Source organism: Arvicola amphibius, chromosome 3, assembly GCF_903992535.2.
Source record: "Arvicola amphibius chromosome 3, mArvAmp1.2, whole genome shotgun sequence".
Lineage (NCBI taxonomy): Eukaryota > Metazoa > Chordata > Mammalia > Rodentia > Cricetidae > Arvicola > Arvicola amphibius.
Window position 1 is genome coordinate 65,360,115 of NC_052049.1, and position 24,678 is coordinate 65,384,792.

Below are 24,678 nucleotides of genomic sequence, written 5' to 3' on the forward strand. Positions count from 1 at the left end.
AGTTGGTTATACTTTGTCAAATTACCTTTAAATATGTCTGAATTTGTGAGTGGATGCTACTGATATCATGCTACCAAAGAGATGCCACGAGATTATGAGCTAACTGCTTTTTTTAAATGCAAATTTGATTGATTCTCTAAGCCATATTACTGAAACAAGCATGTCTATCTGACTCTGTACTAAGGGAACACCCCAATATCTATGTGCCTCTGGCGCTCAGTTATAGCCACGGATTTATTTATTGTATGCATTTGTACATTTCCATTGTTGTATATGGTAAGAAGACAAGAAACATCCTAATGTCCTCACAGTGAAAGCACTAGTCAGAGGCCAATGCCCTCTCTGGGTTCCATTGTGTATTCATATGTTCAGGGATGAGGATTCAGGGACAGGAGCGAGCAGAATGTGCCTTAGAAAACTGTTGCTGTGTTGATTGGCATTGTATTTTTACCATGGCAACTATGGACAAATAACCACCATCAAATCCTATTCAGATGGATCTCTGTTGTCTAAGAGTGGAGCACGTCTTTAATCCCAGCACCCAGGAAGCAGAGGCAGGTGGATCTCTGTGAGTTCAAGGCTATCCTGGTCTACAGAGATAGTTCCAGGACAGCCAGGACTATTACACAGAGAAATCCTGTCTTGAAAAACAAAAAAAAAAAAAACAAAAACAAAAAAAGGATAGTATAAAGGTCAAAAATATGTGATTTTCTAACTTAAAAATTTAGTTTTATCATGGAAATTAATATTTTGACTGACTTATTTATTAGCTAACATTGAAAAAATATAAAACCTTTTGTGATTAATAGAAACTACATAGTTTAGGCAATGTGAGTTGCCAAAATTCAGCAGTAATGAGCATGGAAATAATTATTTAAGTATTTTTTTCAAATCTGAACACCATGGAAATTTTTGAGATTTTAGTTAAAATACAAAATATTTAAACAAAATTCAAAATAATAAATACCAAGTAGATTTCTGCTTTGAATCTAGGTAATAAACATTTGCCACCTGTCAATGAAGGCAAGTGGTCTCTGATGTATGCTAAATAAAGTGGGCTTAATTTCCCTGGAGACCTTCATCATAAGAGTTTTTAGACTTTGGCATAAAGAAGTATGAGTGTAGATGCTGGAAGATTCAGAACTGGAGACTAGGTGAGAGTCGGCGCAAGCCCTGGTGGTTAGGCAGAATACTCATCAGCAGACCCATGGCTTCCCAGTGCACAGAGAATGGTCCTGTGTCAGCCACAGGGAATAATTACCTTTGGCTAAGCACTGCAGGCATCATAATAGATTGTAATAGGGGGTAATGAGAAGAGCCAAAGGGATTTTTTTTTCATAGGAATCCAAGTAAAATGACCAAAAGATATGAGACTACCAATAGGCAGGAAAACATATCCCATAATATGACATGCCAATAAATTAATTGGTATTGAGTGTTAATTGATGTTTTAATTGGCAGACAAGAAGAAATTTAAAAGAATGACAGTGGAATTCTATATTTTAACAATATTTAAAATCAAACCTACACATGAGTTATGACATGTGACGTAAAAGTTTAAACATATACCAATAAAATTAACAGACTAGAAATAATGAAAGAAAAAATCAGTCAAATTGAAAGCATAGTCATATAATTTTCTAAAACTGAAACCAGAAAGACTGAAAATCATAGAGACTGAGAGAATATTAGAGAGTTGTAGGGAAAATGAAAAGGTTTGGTATGTGTGTGTAATTGAGGTTCAGCAACATCTGTAAAAGAGTGTGAATGGAAAAATATTGGAAAAACATTTTCAAGCTTGCTGTAATTATAAAACCACAAATCAACCAGTAATCTACAACCTGAAATATAAAGGCACTAAATAAGACTGTCATGATAAAATTCTTCAAAGTTTGTTACAAGAAGAAAAACTTAAAAGCGACAAATGCAGAAACAAAGACTTTATGTAAGAATTAAGGCTGATTTCTTTTTAGAAATAATATAAACACAGAGACAGTATAGTTACATGTTTAAGAACTGAAGGAGAAAAATGTTGGCCATTATGATGGTCACTATTATGACCGTTGTTATGGTCAACATAATAGTTTAAAGCTATTGCTTTCTAATAAAGGTGAAATAAAGATATTTTCAAGCACATAAGTGAAGGGAGGTATTGCCAGCGGTATCGTACTGTGGGAAGACTGAAATCTTTCAGGCAGAAGGGATGCTACTAGATGGGAATGTGAATTTGTATACAAGCAGCACCAGAAAGACTAATCAGAAGGCAAATGCAGAGGAAATTATTATCTACGTATGTTTTAAAGATAACTGTGTCCAAGCAAGGGTTATAGCAATGAAATGTGAGACTTGAGTGGTCTGTAGCTATAGTGTCTGCTAATAATGACAGAAGTTAGAAGGAAAACTATTAACTAGACTTTGCTGCCTGGGAAGTCTGTCCTGTCAGCCAGTGCCCATCACCAGCACCAGTGTGACCCTCTGAGCAGTTTTAGTCAGTAAGAGCCTAGTGCATCTCAACTAAAAGACAGCTAGCCAGCTGCAAAGCTGACTTAGTATTCAAACATCAATGTAAGTTATACATTAGCAAACTAAAGTAGAAAATAATGATAATCTTGACATAGAATTTGACAAATTTCAAACACTATTCCCAGAACACATTCCCAGTACAGCAAGGATAGAAGGGAATGATCTTGGTTCTTTACAGAGGGAAATGTGTTTGGTTAGTTTCTGGTGTCTGCAGATTTGAACATGTCTGAGACCTCCCTCCTTGGTTTTGGCTGGTCACCATCTTCCCGTGTCATCACTGGCCTTTTCCCTTAGTGTGTGTGTGTGTGTGTGTGTGTGTGTGTGTGTGTGTGTGTGTGCCATGACCAGGATTTCCTCTTCTTCTTAGAGAGACAATGTTCTGAGACATTGATGTTTTCATCACCTAAGAACTGAAATTTGTGGGGCATCTAATTCTCTTATATTTAAGAAACATGGAGACCAAGAGTTTCTAGCTGAGTGGCTGAGCCCTGGACTGGCATTCACAATGTTTGTTTGGTTGAAATAAACAGCCATGAGCTAATGACAAAATTGACAAATGATGCCTAGGAAAGATGGGAAAGAAAGTCTAGTGTAAATAAGGAAAATCGACGGAAGCTCATTTGGAAAACAGCAGGTGCACACAGATTAGAGAGTTGCACCAGGCAGTGAGTTTAAGGAAAATGGGTAGGAAGCAGGCAGGATTTAGGATTCCCTCTGCACAGGCTCTTGAGTCCTCCTCGCAGAGCTAACCATCCTCTGCGTTCCCCTCAGACTCACTCTCTTCTGCTAGAAACAGCTGTCACAATTTATTACATTATGCATAGAGCTGCCTTCCATTATAGACCACCCACTACACGAAAGAACTACAGCTGGCTGTTTAGTACCAAGGTCCTCCCGTTTAAAATGGGAGAATCTAGAAAACACGATGATTAGTGTAGGCAGGGAATTAACTGGCCCCATCAAAACTAAGGACGCTTGGGACAGGCAGAGAGTAGAGATGTTGAAGAATGGATTCGGAGAAAAATATGTTTCCACCGTTAAGTGGGAAAGGGGGAGAATGCATCTCAAGGAGTAATAAGAATTGAGAAAAACAGAAAACTCAATATTTATTATTAGATTTTACTTAGCAGCAAGCAGGGAAATAAAGCAACCTTTATTTCTAGTCTCCCCATTGGCACGGTAGAGCTGTCATCCACCAGCACAACAGAGTTTTACTTTATTTTAAATGAACGAAATATTGAGCACTGTAGCAGACTTTCTCAGACTGCCAGCCCCCAACACAGATACTTATTAGTTATAAATGCTTAGCCTTAGCTTAGGCTTGTTTATGGTTAGCTTTTTAAATTTAAATTAAGCTGTTTCTCTTCATCCACATTTTGCCCCTGGCTTTTTACCTTTCTTTCATTCTGTGTGTCCTGCTTCCTTGCTTATTCCATGTCTGGCTGGCTGGTCCTGGGTGTCTCCCCCTCTTTTTCCCTTGTTCTCTCTTGTCTCTGAAGCCTACATTTCTCTTCCTACTTCTTTGTTTGCCAGCTCTGCCTATCTCTCTACTGCCTAGCTATTGGCTATTCAGCTTTTTATTAAACCAATCAGGTGCCTTAGGCAGGCAAGAAAAAACAAACGCAAGACATCTTTACATAGTTAAACAAATGCAACATAAATAAATGCAGCACACATTTATGTAGCTAAAGTAATATTCTGCAACAAAAATGTAACACATCTTCACATGTTTAAAGTAATATTCTACCACAATTCATTCTTGTAGGGTTTATATTTTCTGCCCTTCGTTATGATGTACATATGTTATAATAATATAGAGATAGGAATAGCAATGGTCAATATGACACTTGGCATTTTTTTTCAGTTACCATAAGCCATGAATTTGGAAAACCTGAGAATCAATAAGATTTCAGCAGTTTGAGATGAGGCTTGTATCTGGTTCAGCTATGCATACAACATCATGTCATATTAGGAAGACTTAAACCGTTGGTCTTAAAATAGGCACACCAGATTCTGAATTCTGCTTTGACTCTAAACCATGTTTAATGATCTACAAACATGTTAATTATCCCACAGGCCCTGTTTTACTATTATTTATTAAATTGAGATAAAATCATATAATGTGACATCATTCATAGATAAGTTTTATGTTTATGCACAAGGCATGGCACATGGTGTCATGCTTCTGGTACACAGTCACCTTTGGCATTTTGTGTGCTCATCTTGCCCAACACAGTGCTCTAAAAGGAACAAGTGTTTAGGTACAGAAAGGGTCAACACATGGGAAACTAAATACCTTTGAATAATTGCTTCTTTGACTTTGCAGTGTTCAACTGAATTGTTATCAAAGGGCAGCTATGAAAATAATATTTATTCTAGTATCTCATTGCGTTGTAGAAAACACAGAGCTCAGAGCCCATCTGTTCTTAGATTATATAGTCTTAAGGTTCTGTGAACCACTAATGCATAAAGATTATATTTTATTTTACTTTATTTCATTTCAGTATTTAAATAAACTATTGGGGCAGGTCTATTGACATGACATGTAAGCTTTTGAAGTATTTTGAGCTCATCTTTGCTAAAGGTGGAGGCAGCTCATTTTTATCTTACTAATTTTCTTTCACACAGTGAGAAGTAATTCTCAATATTCAGAGAGCAAATTGAAAAAGCTTTGATGGGTCACAAAATTGTACTGGTGTTCTTATAACTTAGGAAGACAGATTCAAATCTAAAAAAAACTTGAAGATAGCACACCCTCTGAATGGGATTTGAGGTGTTAAAACTATGTTCTGGAAGCAGGGGCAGTTTTAAACAATAACCTTCAGTGATTTGTTTGCTTCTAAGAAAAATGTTAGAAAAATACACTTAATCAGCATTCCATTTACAGTTTCACAGAATCTGCAAACTAAATATACATTCTCAGTTACAATTTGTGTGGTTATTTTTTTTTATAGCAAACTGTTCAGGTTGAGTGTAAAGAAAACATCAGATTTCTACAAAGTTCTACCCTTCAGTCCAAGATTGAGAGGATTAGTGTTGTTGCAGGTACATTTATGGAGTCGGTGAAAGAGATGCCGGTGTGCTTAAAAACGAAGACAATTTGTCACAGGGATTCTGGGAGTGGAGGTGAAGTTATACAGACTTTTACTTCTGAGGATTTTTTAAAGGCCAAGTCTTACCCAGTTTTCAGGACCTAGAAAGTGTTCTGTGGAATTTACAAGGATAAATTTATGAAATATGTTTTCATTATTTGGAAGTTACACACAGAAACTGAAGTCTAGGAAAATCTAAACTTGCTCTAAGGACAAGCCATAATGATTCAAAAACTGCTGTGTGCTGTGTTCTGGCAGCGTGAGTTTGTTGCTAATTTGGGGGGTATTCCTATCTTCTAGATTATTAAGAAACAATGCACAGTGAGTTTATAGTTTGTACTTTAAATGCTGGCACTTGCTGGCTGTAACAGTGTAGAGTGAAGAAAGCCAAGCCCAGGACTAATAAACAAAAAAATTGAGTGAGGAAGCTTCATGTTTACAAATAATTCTGAAACTCTAGGATATAAAAGGGCTACACTTTAATTTTTGCCAACTTTGCTATTACTGTTGAAGAAATTAAGTACACAGTTCATTTGCTCAGATGTTATAGTATTATATTGTTGCACCAATCTTTCTTTTTCTAACTGTATTTCCCATTATAAAATTTGATATTGGAAGAATACAAAATGATCTTCCATTTGCTTTGACCATTTATTCAATGGGTGTTTATTGAATTCTACCATGTGCCAAAGGTCTGGTGTTTGAAATTCATCAGCAAAATCAAAGAGTCAAAATTTCTGTCCTTATATTCTAGTCAGTAAAATAATGAAGATGATGATGATGACCTAGAGTATGGTAGAAGGACATGAGGATTCATTTTATAAAAAGAGTTAAGATTCAGATGTGTGGGGAAAGATAGAAGAGATACTATTTAAGTAGTGTGGAAGCAGTCATTTTCCATGTAAGGGTAATATTGAACACAGACTTGAAGGTGATACTAAAACCCACCATTTAGGTAATTTTGAGACTTGAAATTTTAAGCATACTTGAAGCCTATTTTTCTGTGTGTTGCTAGCTGGCAAGAGGTGGCAGATGGGAGAAAAGTCAAAGATTCTTCTTGATCTCCTTGTCTCATTCGCTGGGAATGGCATTTCCACACTGCTTCTTCCCTGCCTTGCTGGAATAAATGGCTTTCAAAGCTCCGGTTTTGGTCCAGCAGTGAAAAGAATGTGGTTTACTTTGAGAATTTGCACTTGAGAGCCTTACAGCAACATGGCACACAATGTTATATCCTTTATGGGTTCTTAGAAGTGCAGAAGTTCACACGCTGCCCTTAAGGTTGGCTCTTCTTATGTGAGTCAGGCAACAGGCCAGCCAGCCTTTCTCTCAGTTACAGATTCAGGTGAGAAAGTGGCTTTGTTTTCTGGACAGTCTTCATCAATCTTGGCACAACTTAAAATAGAACTCTCTCTTTCTTCCAGGTTGTGTTCCTGGCTTCTGCATACGCAAGTCCCCAGCTCGGCGACGAGAGCTGTGCTGCCGTGGCTGCTGTGACACATTACCTGTATCTGTGCCAGTTCAGCTGGATGCTCCTTCAGGTTGGTTGCTCGTTCACTCCCCACCGCTGCCTCCAATGACTCTGGGTCCCGAGGCAGCCTTACTGCCTGGTGTTCTCCATGCTGAAGGAGAAATAATCCCAATATAGCCATCACACCTTTCCCAGGGTGTAAACGCAAAAAATGTGTGGTAACTTTGCCGCACCAGAGAGCACAGTTAGGAAAATCGAGGCAAATCTAGCATGACTGAAAACAAAAGGGTGTGGAAGAAGAAACTTGGAATATGGCCCTATAGAAGAGAATAAGCCCTTTGAACTGCGTTCTCTGGATCGTCATAGAAGTTGTTGAAGAAGGGGAATGGTGTGATTAGATTTCGGTTTTAGGAAGATACTCCGGCTTGTGGTTAACTGGAGGTAGGAAAAAGTGATTGGGGATACCAGTTACTAGTGTTAACTGGACCATAAGATGGTGGAACAACCCTACCAAATAGAGAGGTGTCGGAAGAAACAAAGTGAACAACTCTGGGTATTTCTTTTCATCAATGCAGAATTTGGGGTGTAGATTCGCTGTCAGGAATTCAGAGTCCCTGGATTCTCCATATCTGGTGTGAGTATCTGATGGAGAATGGCTCCTGTGCTGAGTAAGAGCAGTGAGGAGGCCAAAGAGTTTCCAGTGATCAGCAGCAGTAGATGTGGCAGCCATGCAGAGAGGGACAGAGGGAGATTCTTTTTTTTTTTTTTTTGTGGCGGGTGAGAGACAGACAGATAGGCACGCTATGCAGAGTAATGTTGGATATTTATTAAGTTGGTTATGAAAGGAAAGGGGGAGAAGGAGAAGAGCAGAGAGGGGAAGAGGGAGAGGGGGGGGGGGGGGGGGAGAGAGAGAGAGAGAGAGAGAGAGAGAGAGAGAGAGAGAGAGAGAGAGAGAGAGAGAGATTCTTGAATAGGCCTCTGGCCTTGGCCCTCTCTGCACATCTCAATCCAATTATTTCCTCTCTCCAAGGTATGTTTCTGAATCTGCAGATGGGGATGATAATTTCTTACTCCTAGAATTACTGCTTTATAGATCTTTCAGAACCTCAAATCTGGAAAATATGTCATTATCTCTAACATCTCTGTCAACTGATTTAAAAATAAGTCTAAGCCATAAACAAAACTGAAATAGCTCCTTATTGGAATAAATTTATTAGATCTCCTGATTGCAAGATTACTTTAGGATTTGATCTAAGCTGGAGGTATAGTAAATGACTGTGCAGGTGGGTTATCTATCTGCCTGGACTGGGCCTGCAGTGGTTTCCTGAAGGCCTTTGTCCCTGTCCCTGACATATTCTGAGTTTCTGATTAACGATGTAGATGAAAACACAGGAAACTTCATATCATGTCTGAAGATATCCAGAGAGAACAGGAGAGTCACAGCAGGAAGCCTTCTGTGTCAGGCTCCCTGGAGAGCCAATATGAGAGCCTGTACTTACATACTTCTGTGTCAGGCTCCCTGGAGAGCCAATATGAGAGCCTGTACTTACATACTGCATGATAAAAGGGCAGCGTCACTAATAAATGTAATATAAATGCTGGAAATTTCACTCTAACATAAGCTCATTGGCAATGTGCTGTGTGACCAGAGTACCACACAGACCTAGGTTACATGAGTAACAGTGTGAAGACAACCGTGACTGCAGTGTGGTCTATAATGCACTGTTGTCCTAGGGACACAGACCACGTCCACAGTTCATGTCCTAACTTGTGGGGAATCAGAAGGCTCTTTCTTGGAATGGGTTTGGGAAGATGCTTCTGAAAGAAATCCCAGGAGAGATCCTGCAGGAGGCAAAGCCTGGACCAGTGTTCTGCATTTGGCAGAACCAGAGCAAAAACTATTAGAAAATGAAAATGTCATTCAAGTTAAGAACATTCACAGCTAGTAATACTCTCGGAGCTGAAGAGACTATTTTGGAAGCACAATGAATCAAATGCTGAGTCATATTCAAACAGAGAAATGACTTTCGCATGTATTTCAGGTGGAGTCCCTGTTTCTGGGGCATTAAACCCGAGGCTATATAAGATTTAATCAAAGTTAATGGAAATCTGTTTTTTCCTTGCCTACATATCTGGTCAGCAAGGAAATCTGGTTGTGGCTGATGCATATTTAGTAGATTAACTATGTTTCTGTGTGGCCATGGTTTAGAGAAACGGTTGTGAGTGGCAGTGAAGTATAATGCATTTCAGATGGTGCACTACACATCCTGCATGGTTTGTGGTGTGACCACAAGGGAAAATCCAATAACTTCTGAATTTTAGGTAGGTTACTTTTAATAAGTTATTTTATGGCCAGATGACATTTTGCCAATCTGTACTTTCCATTTATAAAATGCTGTGTGCTGAAACTCGTTTTAAAGATCTAAGTCAGTCTTAAAAATCACTATGCAGTAAGATAGGCTAGTATTAGTTCGATCCTATGAGGAAAATTTGGTTAAAAACTTGAACACGAGCACATACATAGTGTGCAGAAATGCATGCAGGCAAAACACTGATACATATAAAATAAAATAAATGAAAAATTTAAAAAGTCTTGAAAGAATGTTAGCACTCTAATTCTTCCTGTTTTTTTTACCATGACAGGAGGGAATCAGATGCTATATATGGGTCACGTGATGATAATGAGTTCATCATTAATCCTTAGTCACAAAGTTGAAAGCACCAGATGTATCATATTGGGTTTGAGAGATGGCTCAATGGGCAAAATGCTTGCTGTCAAGACTGAGCCTGAGTTCAAGCACTGAACCCACATGTTAAAAGGAAGGAATCGCTTCTGATGAGTGCTTCTCTGACCTCAACACATGTATACCCTTGCAATACACTCATTAGGATGCACATAAATAGAGACAATAAAAAATGCCCTTAAGACAAACATTTTAAAATTACAGACTGGTGGGTATTTTGTTTGGGTCACACTTTCAATGTCAGGATAAACATTTGTAAATGGTCACACTTTACTTTTCTGTCACATGTTTTCAACACCCGATGGTAAAGTCAGATTACATTTAGACTGCTGGGAGGACCCTCTCATTGATAAAGAAGTTATATAACACCTCTCAGCCTATCTTGCAAATCAGGTTACAGTTTCACCGTCTTTGAAAACTGTGAAAAAAGCGAAACTAACTAATCCATACAGAAAGTTGTTCCTGTGCCCGGCTCAGGGTGTACACTGTGCACATTCCCTTCTGGTGCGGCAGAGGCTAGCGTGTGACTACAATAGCAGAGATGTTGAATATTCTACCTCTGCAATGTAATCAATATCTTTCGTTGAATGGGGGATATGTTTGCTTCATGGGAATAGGCTGATTTTAAGAGACGCCACAAAGTCTTAGCACGGCTAATCTCTGATCTCTAGATTAGCGCACAAATGCCTATTCAGCCCCGTTTCTCCCACCAACAACCTTACTCCCTTCCTCAGGCTTGGTTTTCTCTCGCTGGGGAGTCACACAGCATGGTGGGAATGTAACAATAGCAAAGTTTGCTTATTTAGTTTTGAAACAAGCAACTCACAAATTCCATATTGGGCCAAGGATGATTGTCCTGCCTTTCTGTTTGTTCTTCATGTAAGATCACTCAGTGTGAACATTGAAATCATTTCCCACTTCCTTAAGGTGCCAGGGTCATGTTTACTCTAAGTTAGATTGACAGCTAGAATTTCAAATATTGGAATGCCTTTCCTCTATGCTGCTGACTAGTTGTTTTGATTTTTTTTCATTTTGGAGATAACATACTAATATTACAAAATAAATACACGTCAGAGTGATGTCAAATCAGTTGTACATCTTCCTTGCTATTTTGTATGTTTGACATTTTTGCTTTATCCCCAATGCCATGCTCAAAGGTAAACAGTGCTAATGGTTTCCTGTGTATGCCTCCACAAATACTCCATGAATAGACAAATATTTATAAATCTATAAACAAGCACACATGTGTATCCTTGTGATTGTATATACTTTTTATGTGAATGTATATATATTTATGTTTGGGAATCTTTACTTTTACAGTGTTTAACTCTACTCTCTTCTATGCTATAATATGGCTATTTTGTAATTTATTTTGTAGTCTCTAATTAATTCTGGTTAATGGTAGTTAGTTCTTTGTATTATAAACAATAGTTGTTTGCTTAGAGAGTATCTGTAGAATTCCTAAATATTATGTCTTTGTTATGTATGGTCATACAAGACATGCTTCCAATTGGATTACCAGATCATGGGTTAACTGAAGAACTATAATATAAACTGTGATTGTTTGCAATATTCACATACAGTAGAGGTAAATGTTACTTTGCTTTTGTATTCACTTGGCTCAGTTTTATGACCCATCATGTCACCATGTTAAATCACTGTAGAGCAACCTGCTTCCCTCACAGAGGACAGGAGAGTCTTGCACTGTCTCTATAATCTCATTCTCTCATTCCTAAGGTCACAGCTTATTCAAACATGTTTTAATTTGAAAGTCAAGTTTCCTTGATGAATGCATTCTTAAATTGGTACAATAGACTAGAAATCACTGTGTTTGAAGATTTATATCTTCTGCCTTAGCTTCTCCATGTAGCCTGACAATAGAGAAACAAACATACAGGATCTTAATTCCTCAGTAGCAAGGGCTGGAGCATGGCAACAGGAAGAGGAATGCTAAAATTAGCCATGCTTCTCCCTTGTCATTGATTGAATTTGACAGAACTTCAAAAGTATTGAAGACAACAGACTGATAATTACCAAGATAAAAATGACATACCCAGGAAATACTGAATTATCAAGCCTCCAACAGCCTTGCAAATCTTTTAATGCAATAAATAATTTTAAAAAGGGGAAGGAGAAAGACATGTGGGAGCATTTCTTAGATTTGCATCTAAAATGAATGATTAAGAACACGTGGTGATGGGTAGAATTAGTAGCTTGTGTGATTGCAGATTACATGTAATGCTATACATGAGTTCAGTGATTCTAGTGAAATAATTAATAACCAAGTATTATACACAGCCTGTATAAAGTCTTTGTTCATATGAAATTTATAGAGTTCAAATAGCCTATTTAGCCTAAAATAAATTACATGTCTCCTTTATATTTTCTAACATACTAATGGTTATATGAAGACATAGTAATGAACTAATGGATTTGTGTTTATAGAATATATAAAACCATAATTCTGACTTATGATACCTAAAGCAATGTTTTTGATTTTTTTGTGTGTAGATACTTCTCTGTGTAGTAATGTAACCAATATGCTTATAAATACAGCCTTTAATTTATTCTTATGTATATTCAGTCTAAAAAATCTTATTTGGGTATTTTAGTTAGTTTTTTTGTACTTTAAATGGAATCAATTAAAAATTTCGGAGTCCCAGTTACTAATTCTGGAAATGTAGTTCTTATGTGAGAGGTGAAGACAGAGAGACAAAGAGAGGAGAGACAGCGAGGACTGAAATAACACAGCACAAAATCGCTTGAATTAAATTAGATTGATGTATATTATTAACTCATGAGGTCTATATTTATTTTTCTATAAATATTGGTTAAACTCATGTTTTGCATTTAGTATTTTAAAGTTTTCACTAGTTAACTTGTGTTCCTCTTAATAGGAGGTTTGATGAAGTAAAATCAAGTCTTCTAAAATTCCTTCCGAACAAAGGTTTTAAAGTATGCACATACGTGCACATGTATGTATGCACACATGCACGCCTTCAAAGCTACAAAGAAACCCTTTCTCAAAAAAGATCAAAAAAGAAAAGAAAAAAGAAAGAAAAAGAAAAAATAAGGGTCTTATGCACAAGATGCTAATATTAGTGTTTTATAAACTTCTATGGAAATAAATCTTATATATATATACATATATATATATATATTTAGTCTTGGGTTATTTGTTTATTTATTGCAAGATCCCATATACCTCAAGATATCCTAAAACAGGTTATTCAGCTGAGGGTAACCTTGCATTCCTGATTCTTCTGCTCCCAGAGTAGTACTGAGTACTGAGGTTAGCAGAATGTGCCACTACATGTGACCTCAACACTCTTACATCATATTACAAACGAGGAGCCACTACACATGACTTCAACACTCTACATATTACAAACAAGGAGCCACCACCTGTGACTTCAACACTCTACATCATATTACTAAAGAGGAGCTGTGAGTTTAAGGACAGGAAAATGGTTAAATTCTCAGTCTATCTTTATCTTTTAGCTTCAAGAATGGCGCGCGCGCGCGCACACACACACACACACACACACACACACAGAGTTGCTTTAGAAGACAAGGTAAACTAAGTTAAACTGATTGAAACAGTACCAAATCATGACAGTGGTAAGTAGATAAGAGCATTCACTCAGCCGCAGCTGTGAGTGCAATTTGTCTGTCCAGCCTTCCCTGCGAACACTTTCTCTCCAGACGTTGCTGTAGCACAGCTGCTGCAGGTCAGTTTTCATGAACAGCTTAGGTGATCATGGGATTGCTAGATGATTCAATGAAGAGATTGGTCCAGATGAATCCTGGTTTCTGTCCTTGACTAAACCAGCTGTGGCCAGCTGAACAGGGTCACATGGCACATGGAGCTTCTGAGCCAATACTGTGTATGGCTTGGGGAGATGACAGTGCTTAGAAAAGGAAGTTCATAACCCAGGCATGCATCTCAAAATATGCCTACCTGAATATATTAAAATAAAATTTAAGGTCAAGTGTGACTCTAATGTCATGCTTTTAATATTAGTACTTGGGAGGTGGAGGCAGGAAGATGAGGAATCCATGACTATTTTTGGCTATATATAAAGAAAGAGAGGTAGGAGGAAAGGGGGAGAGAGAGAGAGAGAGAGAGAGAGAGAGAGAGAGAGAGAGAGAGAGAGAGAGAGAGAGAGAGAGAGAGAGAGAGAGAGAGAGAGAAATAAAGAAAGGATAAAAATTCAGGAAAACTGAATGAGTCAGAGAAAATCTTACACATGGACCACATGGTTGTCAAGAATAATTAAAATATTTAAAAATACTATTTCCAACCTATACTGTGAAAAATGATATACAATGTAATGATTTCTTCATAGTTTATTTCAGTGATTGTGTCTTGTTAGGAAGGCATTTACATGTTTTCAAACTGACAGAAGTTTCTGGCACGGAGCTAGTTTTCAAGTCATTGAGAATCCAGTGACACTCTGAAGTCCTGCACGGATGAACCTAGAAAACAGTTCTCTCAGCTTCTCACCTCCTCTTAGCTATGACTGGCTGAGATGTTTCTGGAAGGCTCAGCTGTCCTCCGTGAGAAATTACTGCTTGTGTGAAAGCAGACGTCAGAGAAAACCCCAAGGCTTACCAAGCTGAAAGTACGGAGACGTCACTCACTACACCCCTCCATCTGGACACCTGCCCCTTCTGCAGTGCAGGTTGACACACTGTGCATATGCTCATAGACATCCTGTATTAGAGTGTATATTGCACAACTGGTGTGTCTGGAGAGACGTTTAGCTTGGGTGACTTTTCGTCCTCTAATAACCAGCATTGGCTACCTCAGCATCCTGTACACAGCAGTCGCTGGTTTGAGTCTACACCCTATGCTAAGTGTAGAGGGAGGTGTGCACAGAGGGTGGGGGTAACACAACAAGCTTTGGCCTTAATCACTTTTAAAGAGAAGTTAGAACAAATTTGCATAAGCAACAATTCAAAATATGCTTTATAATTGCATTTATATGCAGATGTGCATAAAGATAAGGAAAAAATTTAAAGACAAAAATCTCCAAGGAACCAAATATTTTTATTCTTCCCAAGTTTAGCCCAGTATAATTCCTCAAGACAGAAATGGTGCAGATAGGATCTTGCTCAGAAGCCTCAGGAAACAGCATCTAAAAGCCTCCCACAGCATGAGACACACTTGTTTTCCACTCGAAGGGCTTACACTGTGTCATTCCGAGTTTGGGGCATGAGTAATTTATGCTTGTCCACATCCTTCTAGGAGACTTGAGGAACTGGTGACATTTTCTGGTGGGAGCCATGTGTGTGCCCAGCAGTTTGCGTCACCAGCCCTCACTGCATCTTTCTAATAACCATGCATGATAGAGAAGCAAAGTACACATGCTGTCCCTTCCGGAGTTCGTCCTCCTCAGGAACATGTGTGTAAAGTCACGTATACCCACACTTCACACATTGACTTGAGGAGGGTGACTTTTGCAGGAAGGAGATATAATGGGGTGCTGTGACAGTCATTGTCATGGCTGTACTTAGAAATAGCTAAGTAAGGCAATCAAGGAAAGAAATTGATAGAAGACAGAATAGATAACTTCTAGATCTGGCCTTGACACAGCTTGATGTGGTACTTGGGGATAATGACAACATTTACGGGCTTTATTTTCCACATTCCATCAGTCTAATCTGTCTCTACGTCCTCCTAACTCAAGGCAGTGCCCCTTGTATACTTTTATCCTAAGAACTAGAAGATATGTGGTGTAGTTTTGATATAAAATAAATGTTTCTCTTACTCATTTGGTACCCTCTTGTTAGAATCTATGATTCAGAATAGTAAATTACATCCCACCCTATCAGCAATGCATCCTCAGTGGCTAGTCTGACCTCTGATATTCACTATCTTCTTGGTAAATATCAGTCAAGTAAATGAACAAGAAAGTGCAAACAGATTGCGATCTTTCTTGAGTTTTCTCCACTCATAGCCACACTGTGTTTCGGATTCAGTCGTCCTGCGTGCACACACTGTTGAGATGGAGCCTGGCTCTCCCCTATATTAGGCGCTCATGTACAAAAGCTTTCAAAATCTCTGAAAGTTCAGAGGCATTATTTCTTTATCCTCATCATGAATTTGTTCCTGTGGGAAGTGGTTTGGGTGACAGACACTGTTTGATTTTTCAGAGGCATGTTTACAGACACTCAGAAGATCATGACAAAGTTTAAGACAGAACATAGTAGGGAAAAGAAAAGGGCCCTTAGATTAAATATTTTCTCATATTCCCAGAGTTTCTAAAAATGCCCCAGAATTCTTAAATATCTGAAACAAAGGAATATTGTACGTAAAAATAACCCAACTTAAACTTTTTATGAAGCTGGTCTTCCACTTCATTACTAGTGACCCTGCGTCTTGTGCCACTAACCTGAGCCTGCTCATATCGCTTCCTTCCCTAGTCTGTGAACTTCTGGTACGTGCTGGTGATGAGTGATGAACATACCGAGAGGCGATACCTGCTCTTTTGCCTTCTGAGCTGGGGCCTTCCGTCTTTTGTGGTGATTCTCCTCATAGTTATTCTGAGAGGAGTCTATCATCAGGACATGCCGCAGATCTATGGACTCATCCACGGTGACCTGTGAGTACACCCGAGCAGCATGCTGCTACCTTGGCCTGTTGGTATTTTCAATGGTAAATCTGGTAGAGAGGGACACGGCCAGAAGAGGGTGTAAGTGCAGCCATTTCACCCCTGTGCTTTCCTGCTCACTGTCTGAAGCTGCCCTTTGTCTAGTCATTCATTCCCTTAAAAATGGAATCATTGCCTCTGGATTAGCAGTTTTCTTTGGCAAGAGGTATTAAGTAGCCAACAGTAGATTATATCTTTGGGTAACAGTTTACCCAGACTAGACAAAGAGATGACCAATCAAATCACCGTGAACATTTTGATAATGAATCAATGGAAAATTCTGGTATTAACCTCACATGTCAAGGATAAAGCCCATTTAGTTCCTTCTGAAATGGAGTTTTCCGCTTTCCTTTGAAGTGTTTACCATACCATCTTGGTGTCTCCATCTACAGAACCTTCAGGTAACAGGGTTTGAGCTTTCAACTGCAGAGAACACAATGCATGTTTAGATTTTATAATAAGAAATTTGCAATTGTAATTTCTTGAATCAAGTATCTACCAGACTCAGAAATAAACTAAGCAAAGATCTTAATCTTCAAGCTAAAAATCTTATCTCGATTTACTGAAAACAAAAATAAGTCTGTTTGCTTAAAACAAAAATAAAGCTGGCATGAGTTCACAAAGGGTCTGTAAGTTGCCACACTAAACTGTAGAAAGGCTGCATTTAAAGTTTATATTTTATATTATTTGGAAATATTTTCAGTTCTTTATTGTTTTTCTAAGGTTTTCAGTGGTCTGATGTTTATTGTTGATTACAAATTTGAAAGGAATGAGGGTGAAATTCAGTAGTGCTTTATAAGGCCAAATCAAAGTTTTCTATGTGGGGAAAAAAGAGTAAAAGTGTTCTAAGTTTTATTTCTGGTTTGAGTCTTGATCTACGATTCATATTCTTTCTGGCTTCTTTGGTACATTTTGGGGAAGTCTGCTGCCTCTGTGTGTGGAGTAATATTATGTACAGAGTTGTCTGTATTTCTTTAAAACAAGAAAACACCAATCAGTACATGGGCATATATTACATAAGGGATGGGGTGGTGCATTATAGGCTCCAACAAAAACAGGAAACATGGAGGAGTTGGGAGGTGAGACAGCTGGGGTGAGTGTACATCCAGGGAACAGTTACTCTTTCATGGTTAGTGCCAAGGCCTACACGCAACCCCCAACTCCCTGTGCCCTTCGCATTAAAGACATTGAATAAGAACAAAAGCATAGCTTAGGGAATCGAGGAGAATGGCAGCTACGTCACTGTCCCAATCTGTTGTCTTCATGTGGGACATCTTCAACAGGAGCGTAGTCACTGACAGAGCAGAAGAGACAGTAAGGCCAACCTTAAAAGTCTGCTTGCAATTCTAACTCCACTCCTGTGAACTGGGGAGAAGGCTTTTAAAACCGACTTCACTGTTTGTGTTGGAACCAACCTTCTGGTTGCTAGCTTCACTTACTTCCTTAAATCTCGCAGACTTCTCTCGAAACAGCTTGTTTACTCTTTCCAGTACTAATCTCCCAGGCATGTATTGATTGCAGAGCTGAGAGCATGGAAGGATGGATGGATGGACTTTGTCTCTTGTTTGTTCCATAACAGAAAGAAGAGATTCTCATTTATAACACAGACCTACTATTCAAGGAATCCTAAAGCAATAACACAATAACATTTTTCAGCACAATAAAATGGTGTACTCATGCATGGTTTTCAAGTCCATTGGAGTTGTTAAAAAAATGAAAAATTATGCTGTTGCATATTTTCAAGAGGAAGAGAGAGTAGTGGGGACCATCAGCCCATAGATGCCTAAATACCAGAGACATTGTCAGAACAAGGAGAGGATTTCTAAAGAATATGGCCACAAGGAGACCTTTACTAGACATTCCTGTTAACACCTTGTGATCTTAAGATCAAATACTTCTACACACACACACACACAAAGAGACAGAGAGAGACTTGCACACACAGACACACATACGTATGCAAGCATGTATAGAGACATATAAATATACACACATGCACAACTTGTTTCTGAACCTTGTATGTTACTTCTTTGAAGATGACTCATCTTCGTTATTAGCAAACCATAAAACAAAACCCTTTATGATTATAAAGCTTAACCAGCTTCCATACTCTAATGAAAATGAGAAAAAAGTAAAATTCTAAAAGAAATAACCTACTTGCAAGCTTATGAGAAAGATATCGCCCATATGTCACATAAGTTTCTGTGAAATTATCAGTTACTTTGTAAATATGAAAATGTTTGAAAAATGGAACACTATATATGCAGAAGTCATTGCAAGGTCATTGTTGCTTCTAAACAGTTAAGTAGGTAATAAGTACTTGTTATTGATATACACAGATGTGTTCTACACATGCACAGCCATGACACAATGTGGTGACATACTTGGCCAATGGCAAATCATATGATATGTGTTCAAATGCACAGGCACACACTGGCATGCTATTTATATTCACAATCATTTTGTCTTCTTATTGGGTCAAGAAGAACCTGTCATACTGATTACTTTAGGGAATTGTGTTTTGTTTATGTAAACTCTAGAAGATGGCCATCAATGTCATTTCAAAATAAGAAAATACATATCTTGCTATTAAATTTTGAAATGCTAGTTAATTTTTCAAGTTTCTGCATCATCCTTTGCTGAACACAAATAAATCATGAGTAAAGAGCTGGTGGCTTGTGGCAACTCCTTTCTTATGTGAAGTCTTTGGCAAGACAGAGCTTCTTTAGGGGTAGTTTTAATAATGCATATCTTCCCAGCCTTGATGAATGGGAGCCCACGAGAAGCTCTCTTACTGCTTTTTAGAGGATTGTCACAGAAGTACGAGCTCCACAAGAACATCCAAATGAACGTACTCTCAGAACGCTTATCTTCTCAAACTTAAAGAAGAGTGATGTCTTAAAGCAGCTAAACTGTAGTAAGTGAACAGTACACTAACATATCTGGCTTAATGCTATAGATTAGTAGAACCAAAGTGACTAATCTTATAATTCCTTTTCTCCCTAATTCACATACAACTTTCTTCCTTGTTACCCAAGGAACTCAAATTGAAAATAATTCTGTTTTTCAATAGAAAATCAGTCTCAACATAAGGGCATAAAATAGTTCTTATTAGCCTTAAAGCCTCAGAAACCTGCATTACCATGTCACAACATGCCTTCTTGAGGTCTTATGGTGGAAACTGTGGTTGTGTGATATGCATGGCAGTGACCCACTGACTGGTGATGGCTTGGCAGTTATACATGTCTTACTTGCAAGGAGATTTTTGTAATTAAATCTTTAATGCTTTTGTATGTGAAAGCTGCTAATTTTCTGAGATTTTGTTGAAATGAAGGTGGTATTGATTTCATAAACTGAAAGGTCTGAGGTCATGTCTTCCTTAGAATGGTGGAAGACAGTGCTCGTGGAACCATCCACGACTTTCTTAGGAGGAAGGCTTTTAATTAAAGTTGCACTTTCTTTAAAATATCTCACTATTTGTATTTTCTATTTCTAATGTTTTTAGAATTTTGTAAATTGTTGTATTTCTATGAATTTTCCATCTCATTTAGCTAATGTTTATAAGCTCCCGGCAATCCATCCTTTCCATTTTTGATATTGATAGGTAGTGTATATATCTGTGTAGTACTGTATTGGTTAATAGCACACATTGATAAAGGATAGTCCAAACCAATTTTTTTACTAAATAATTTATATGATTCAGAAGTAATGTTTTAATGAAGGATGATACAGTGAATAACTGAAAATATAATGTTCTCTAACTGTGTTCGTCTGCATATCTTCAGAAGCATTATTAACCACTATTGTGATTACTATATTTTTTATGATAACCTCCTGTGGTTGGCTTTTTTGTTTTAGCCTAAAACTAATGCCTCTATATCATATAATTAGGCATATTATAAATGTATCTTTCAGAATGATATAAAGCTATACAAAATCTAGAATTAAAAAATAATGAATCCTTAGAAACACACACAGACACAAATAAAACAAACAAACTATCAAAAAGAAACATAAATGTATGTGGAAATTTTTTTTCAACTCATACCAACTAGAATGGCCAATAACAAGAAAGCAAATGTTGCTGAGACTGTGAGAGAAGAAAAAGGAACACTATTGTATTGCCAGTAGAAATATGAATTAGTTCAGTAACCATGAATGTTAGCTTGGAGGTGCCTCAAAACCTAAGAGCAGAAGTCCCTTGTTATCCAGTTATCCCAGTCCTGTGATGCTCCCAGAAGAAGTTCATGTCAGATGAAAAAGAGGCAGTGAATGACATGCCTGTAGTACTGCTGCCATGTTCACAGCAGCCACGTCATAGAGTGGCATGCCTGTAGTATCGCTGTAGCATTCACAGCAGCCACGTCATAGAGTGGCATGCCTGTAGTACTGCAGTGTTTGCAGCAGCCACGTCATAGAATTGGCATGCCTGTAGTACTGCTGTGGATTTCACAGCAGCCACGTCATAGAGTGGCATGCCTGTAGTACTGCTGCAGAGTTCACAGCAGCCATGTCATAGAATGGCATCACTTCAGTGTTCACAGCAGCCACGTTATAGGATCACCCCCAAGTTCCTCTCAGAAGGTGAAGAGAGGAAGCAAATGTGCTATACAGAAAAGGTAGAACATTACTCATCTCAAAAGAATGAGTCATTCATTTCCAGAAAAATATGTAGGACTAGAGATTATCATCTTCAGTGAAAGCCTGACGCAGACAGGCAGTAGTCATGCGTTTGCCCTCATAGTAGAGACTAGTGGTGAGGGGATCATAAAGTAGAATGCAAACCATTGGGAAAGCAGAAAGGATTAAAGAGAAGGGGTGGCAGGTATGCGAGAGAGTTGGGTAAAATATGATGGAAATATGCCGTATCTATCTGCAGAAAGGACATAATGAAACCCATTACTCTGTACAACTAATATATATACTAGTAAGACATCATCAAGAGGCTCTGAATATCCTTGAGAGGTGTTCTCATGAAGGTCATCTATCTTGCAAGCACCCAGCCTTTGAATCTGATGCCATGTCTCTTCTTGCCCACATCCTACTGTGATGATCCATTTCCCAGTCCAACTATTGATTCTTAACCTTTTCCTAATGCATGTCTGATCTTAGTCATCTCCTATTTTACCACCACTGCTGCTCTGTGACATCTCTTATCTTTGGGGTGGAGGGTTGCCTGACCACTGCTGTTCTTTGGCCTCTTTTATCTTTGGGGTGGTGGGTGGGTTGTCTGACGCTCTTCCCGACTCGTAATGGCTTCACGTTGTAATATTCTGCCAAATCATTGGTGTTTTAGTTCTAGTTGCTCTTTGTAACTCCCAGGTCGTGGTTCAGCAGGTCCCACTGCTCAGCAGCTCAGCACTGCTGCAGACCTGTTTCCCAGATTAGTCCTCCAAGCCACCCCCTTGTTGTCCTTTGTGGATGAACTTCTTCACGTGTGTTCCAGTAGCTAATGTTTACATTGTTTATAACTCAGCTTATTTTCCTTCACTCAGTACATCCTTACTTTTCTCCAGAGTAACAACTTATGTATCAATTGAGTGAGTGGCTATTTTCAGAGTGACACATACCTCTGATGGTGTTTCATGAATCTTTTGGCTGTGTCAATGATGCTATACAAAAAATGCTTATTTGTGTCAGTTTTGTAACTTGAGATTCAGCCTGGGCATCACTAACTAATCACAGATATATAATGATTTAATGAACTCATGAATGATACAGCATTTAACTTATCCTTGAGTGGAATAGATTAACTAAGAAAAGGAAACTATTTAACAGTGCAGTATATAAATTTATACAAGTGAAAATACAAAATTTCAGGAAAAGCTTTCATGATATATATAATGTGTGTATGTGTACATGTGTGTATGTATGTATAATAATATATTCCTTTTCTTTATATATAATTAATCTTTCTCCACCTTCATCACCTTCTCCCTCATCTTCTCTGTACTCCCTCTCTTGCTCTCCTTCTTTATATTCTGTGCCTGGTCCAATAATGATTAATTAAAATATATGTGATATATCTGGAGCTCATAAAACAATGTTAAATATCTAAACATTTTAAATGCTACAGGAGTCACAAAATCTTGTAAGGAATTAATCTTTTTGCACACAAAAGATCAAAGTCTAATTTGGCATGACGAATGAATTTGTGGAGCTTGTTTAATTCACATAACATCATTTAGAGATAGGCCTAAGGGGTCACAAAGTGGAAATGTGCTTCCATAATGTAGAATATCTAAACTATAACTACACTTGATTCTTTGTCATTGAGACAGATGAGTCTGTAACAGCTGGGGAATTTCCTTGTTCAAAGTTAATAAAAGAAGCCCCTATGTCTTCTGATGAATTAATACTTAGCTCAAATAGTGGATGCAAGCAAATCTGCCCCGAATGATGGCCATTGACTACCAGTAGCATCTGGGTGGCATCCCTATTGAATAGTTGATGCTGGATGTCTTTCATAGTCATCAAATATTTTTCTTGGCCTGGTCCTTTGCTTCTGCAGGTAGAAGAAAACATACAAAATACAGGACTGAGTCAAAGCCACAAGAAGAATATGGTCTTGAGGGTGATTAATAATGACGGTTAACAGACAGGATCTACAATCACCTCGGAGGCAAACTTTCTCTGTGCCTGTAAGGGGTTGTCTATATTACATTAACAGAGGAAGAAGGACTCACTAGGCATGTAGGAGGCACCATTCTATGGACTGGGGTCCTGGACTGAAACAAAGAAGAATACAGTGTAAGCGTTCATCTGTCTTTGCTTCCTGCCTGTGGACATACTATGACAGGATTCCCCAAGCTCCTGTCCCCATGAGTGCCCTGCAGTGATTGGCTATACCCTGTGAATCATAACAAACCCTTCTACTTTAATATGCTCCATCGGTATATTTTGTCACAGCAATAGCAAAAGCAAGGAATACAGTTTCAAAATGAGAATTTGACATTCATCTGGGACCTAACTCACATGGAAACTTGTGGATAGAGTGATTGGGAATGAGTTTCAAATTCATGACAATTACTGAAGACAACAACATCATTTGCCTTGATTTTTTCTTCCATCTTTCTTTTAAAATAATTTTATCAATTGAGAATTTCATACAATTTATTTTGCTCATATTCACCTCCTACACCAAACTCCTACCAGATTCGCCCCTTCCTCCATATCCACCAAACTTCATGCTCTTTCTATTCAAAGCTTCATATACGCTTTGCATGTCTCAGTACACTTAGGTGTGACCTGCCTTAGAAAGGGAAAATCTGATCTTCTCCTGGCAGCTATCAAAGGCCAACAGCTCCTCAACTAGACATGGAATTTCCTGAGCACCTCACCCTTTCCATGATTTGGTCTTTCCCATGATTTTGTCTGGCTTGACTGTGGGAAGGTCTTGTGCATGCTGCCACAGTAAGCGTGATTTCATAGGTGAGTTCACCTCCCATATTGTGTCCAGAAAACATTGTTTCCTTACAGTCGCTCACTGCCTCTTAGAATCTTTTGGTGTTCTCTTCTGCGTTGATAACCTGACCCTTGACTAGGGGATAGGGTGGAGATGGTCTAAGCATTCCATTTAGGGTTGAACACGACATAATCTTATTCTCTGCACTTGGATCAATTATGGTTCTTCCTATTAAGTGCCACCTACTGCAAGATGCTTCTTTGATGTGGACTGAGAGATGTACTAATCTATGGGTATAATTATGTCATTAAGAGCTGTTTTAGCACTGTGTGCATTCAGCATTATAATAATAATAGGTCTCACCTGCAGCCTGTAACCAGTACAGCCACAAGTTCTTGGTTTCAGTATCTCTTCCTCTTATCAGCAAGATCCCAACATGTTAATAAATATCAATAATAGTAAAAATGATGTAGTAATTGTGATAAGTTGTTTTGTATTTTCAAAGTGCTGGTTTCTTCTCTTTGGTGCCAATTGGCATTCAATAAATATTGTTATGGTTATGCTCAAAGTTCCTAGAAACCAAGTTTTATGATCTACTTTAGATTCTCTTAACAAATATTAATTTTTAGCCTACCCGATTTTCCTGCCCCTAAACTGAATTATCTGTCTTATAAATTGTTCAGTCCTCAGAAACAATCTAATTTTTCTAGCTGTATTAGGAAAAATGTTACTAATATAGAGTATACATCTTCATGATCTAAATTAGAACTAAGTAGAAGTAATTGTTATC

The 24,678-nt window shown here is 38.2% G+C and overlaps 1 protein-coding gene across 1 annotated transcript in view; it reads left to right on the plus strand.

The window, feature by feature from the left end:
* Adgrv1 (adhesion G protein-coupled receptor V1) overlaps positions 1 to 24,678 on the plus strand; it is a 536,429-nt gene that overhangs the window by 337,143 nt on the left and 174,608 nt on the right. The window contains exons 84-85 of the mRNA XM_038323536.1: positions 7,037 to 7,153; positions 16,257 to 16,435. Coding sequence (XP_038179464.1) covers positions 7,037 to 7,153; positions 16,257 to 16,435 — 296 coding nt within the window. The remainder of the gene's footprint in view (positions 1 to 7,036; positions 7,154 to 16,256; positions 16,436 to 24,678) is intronic.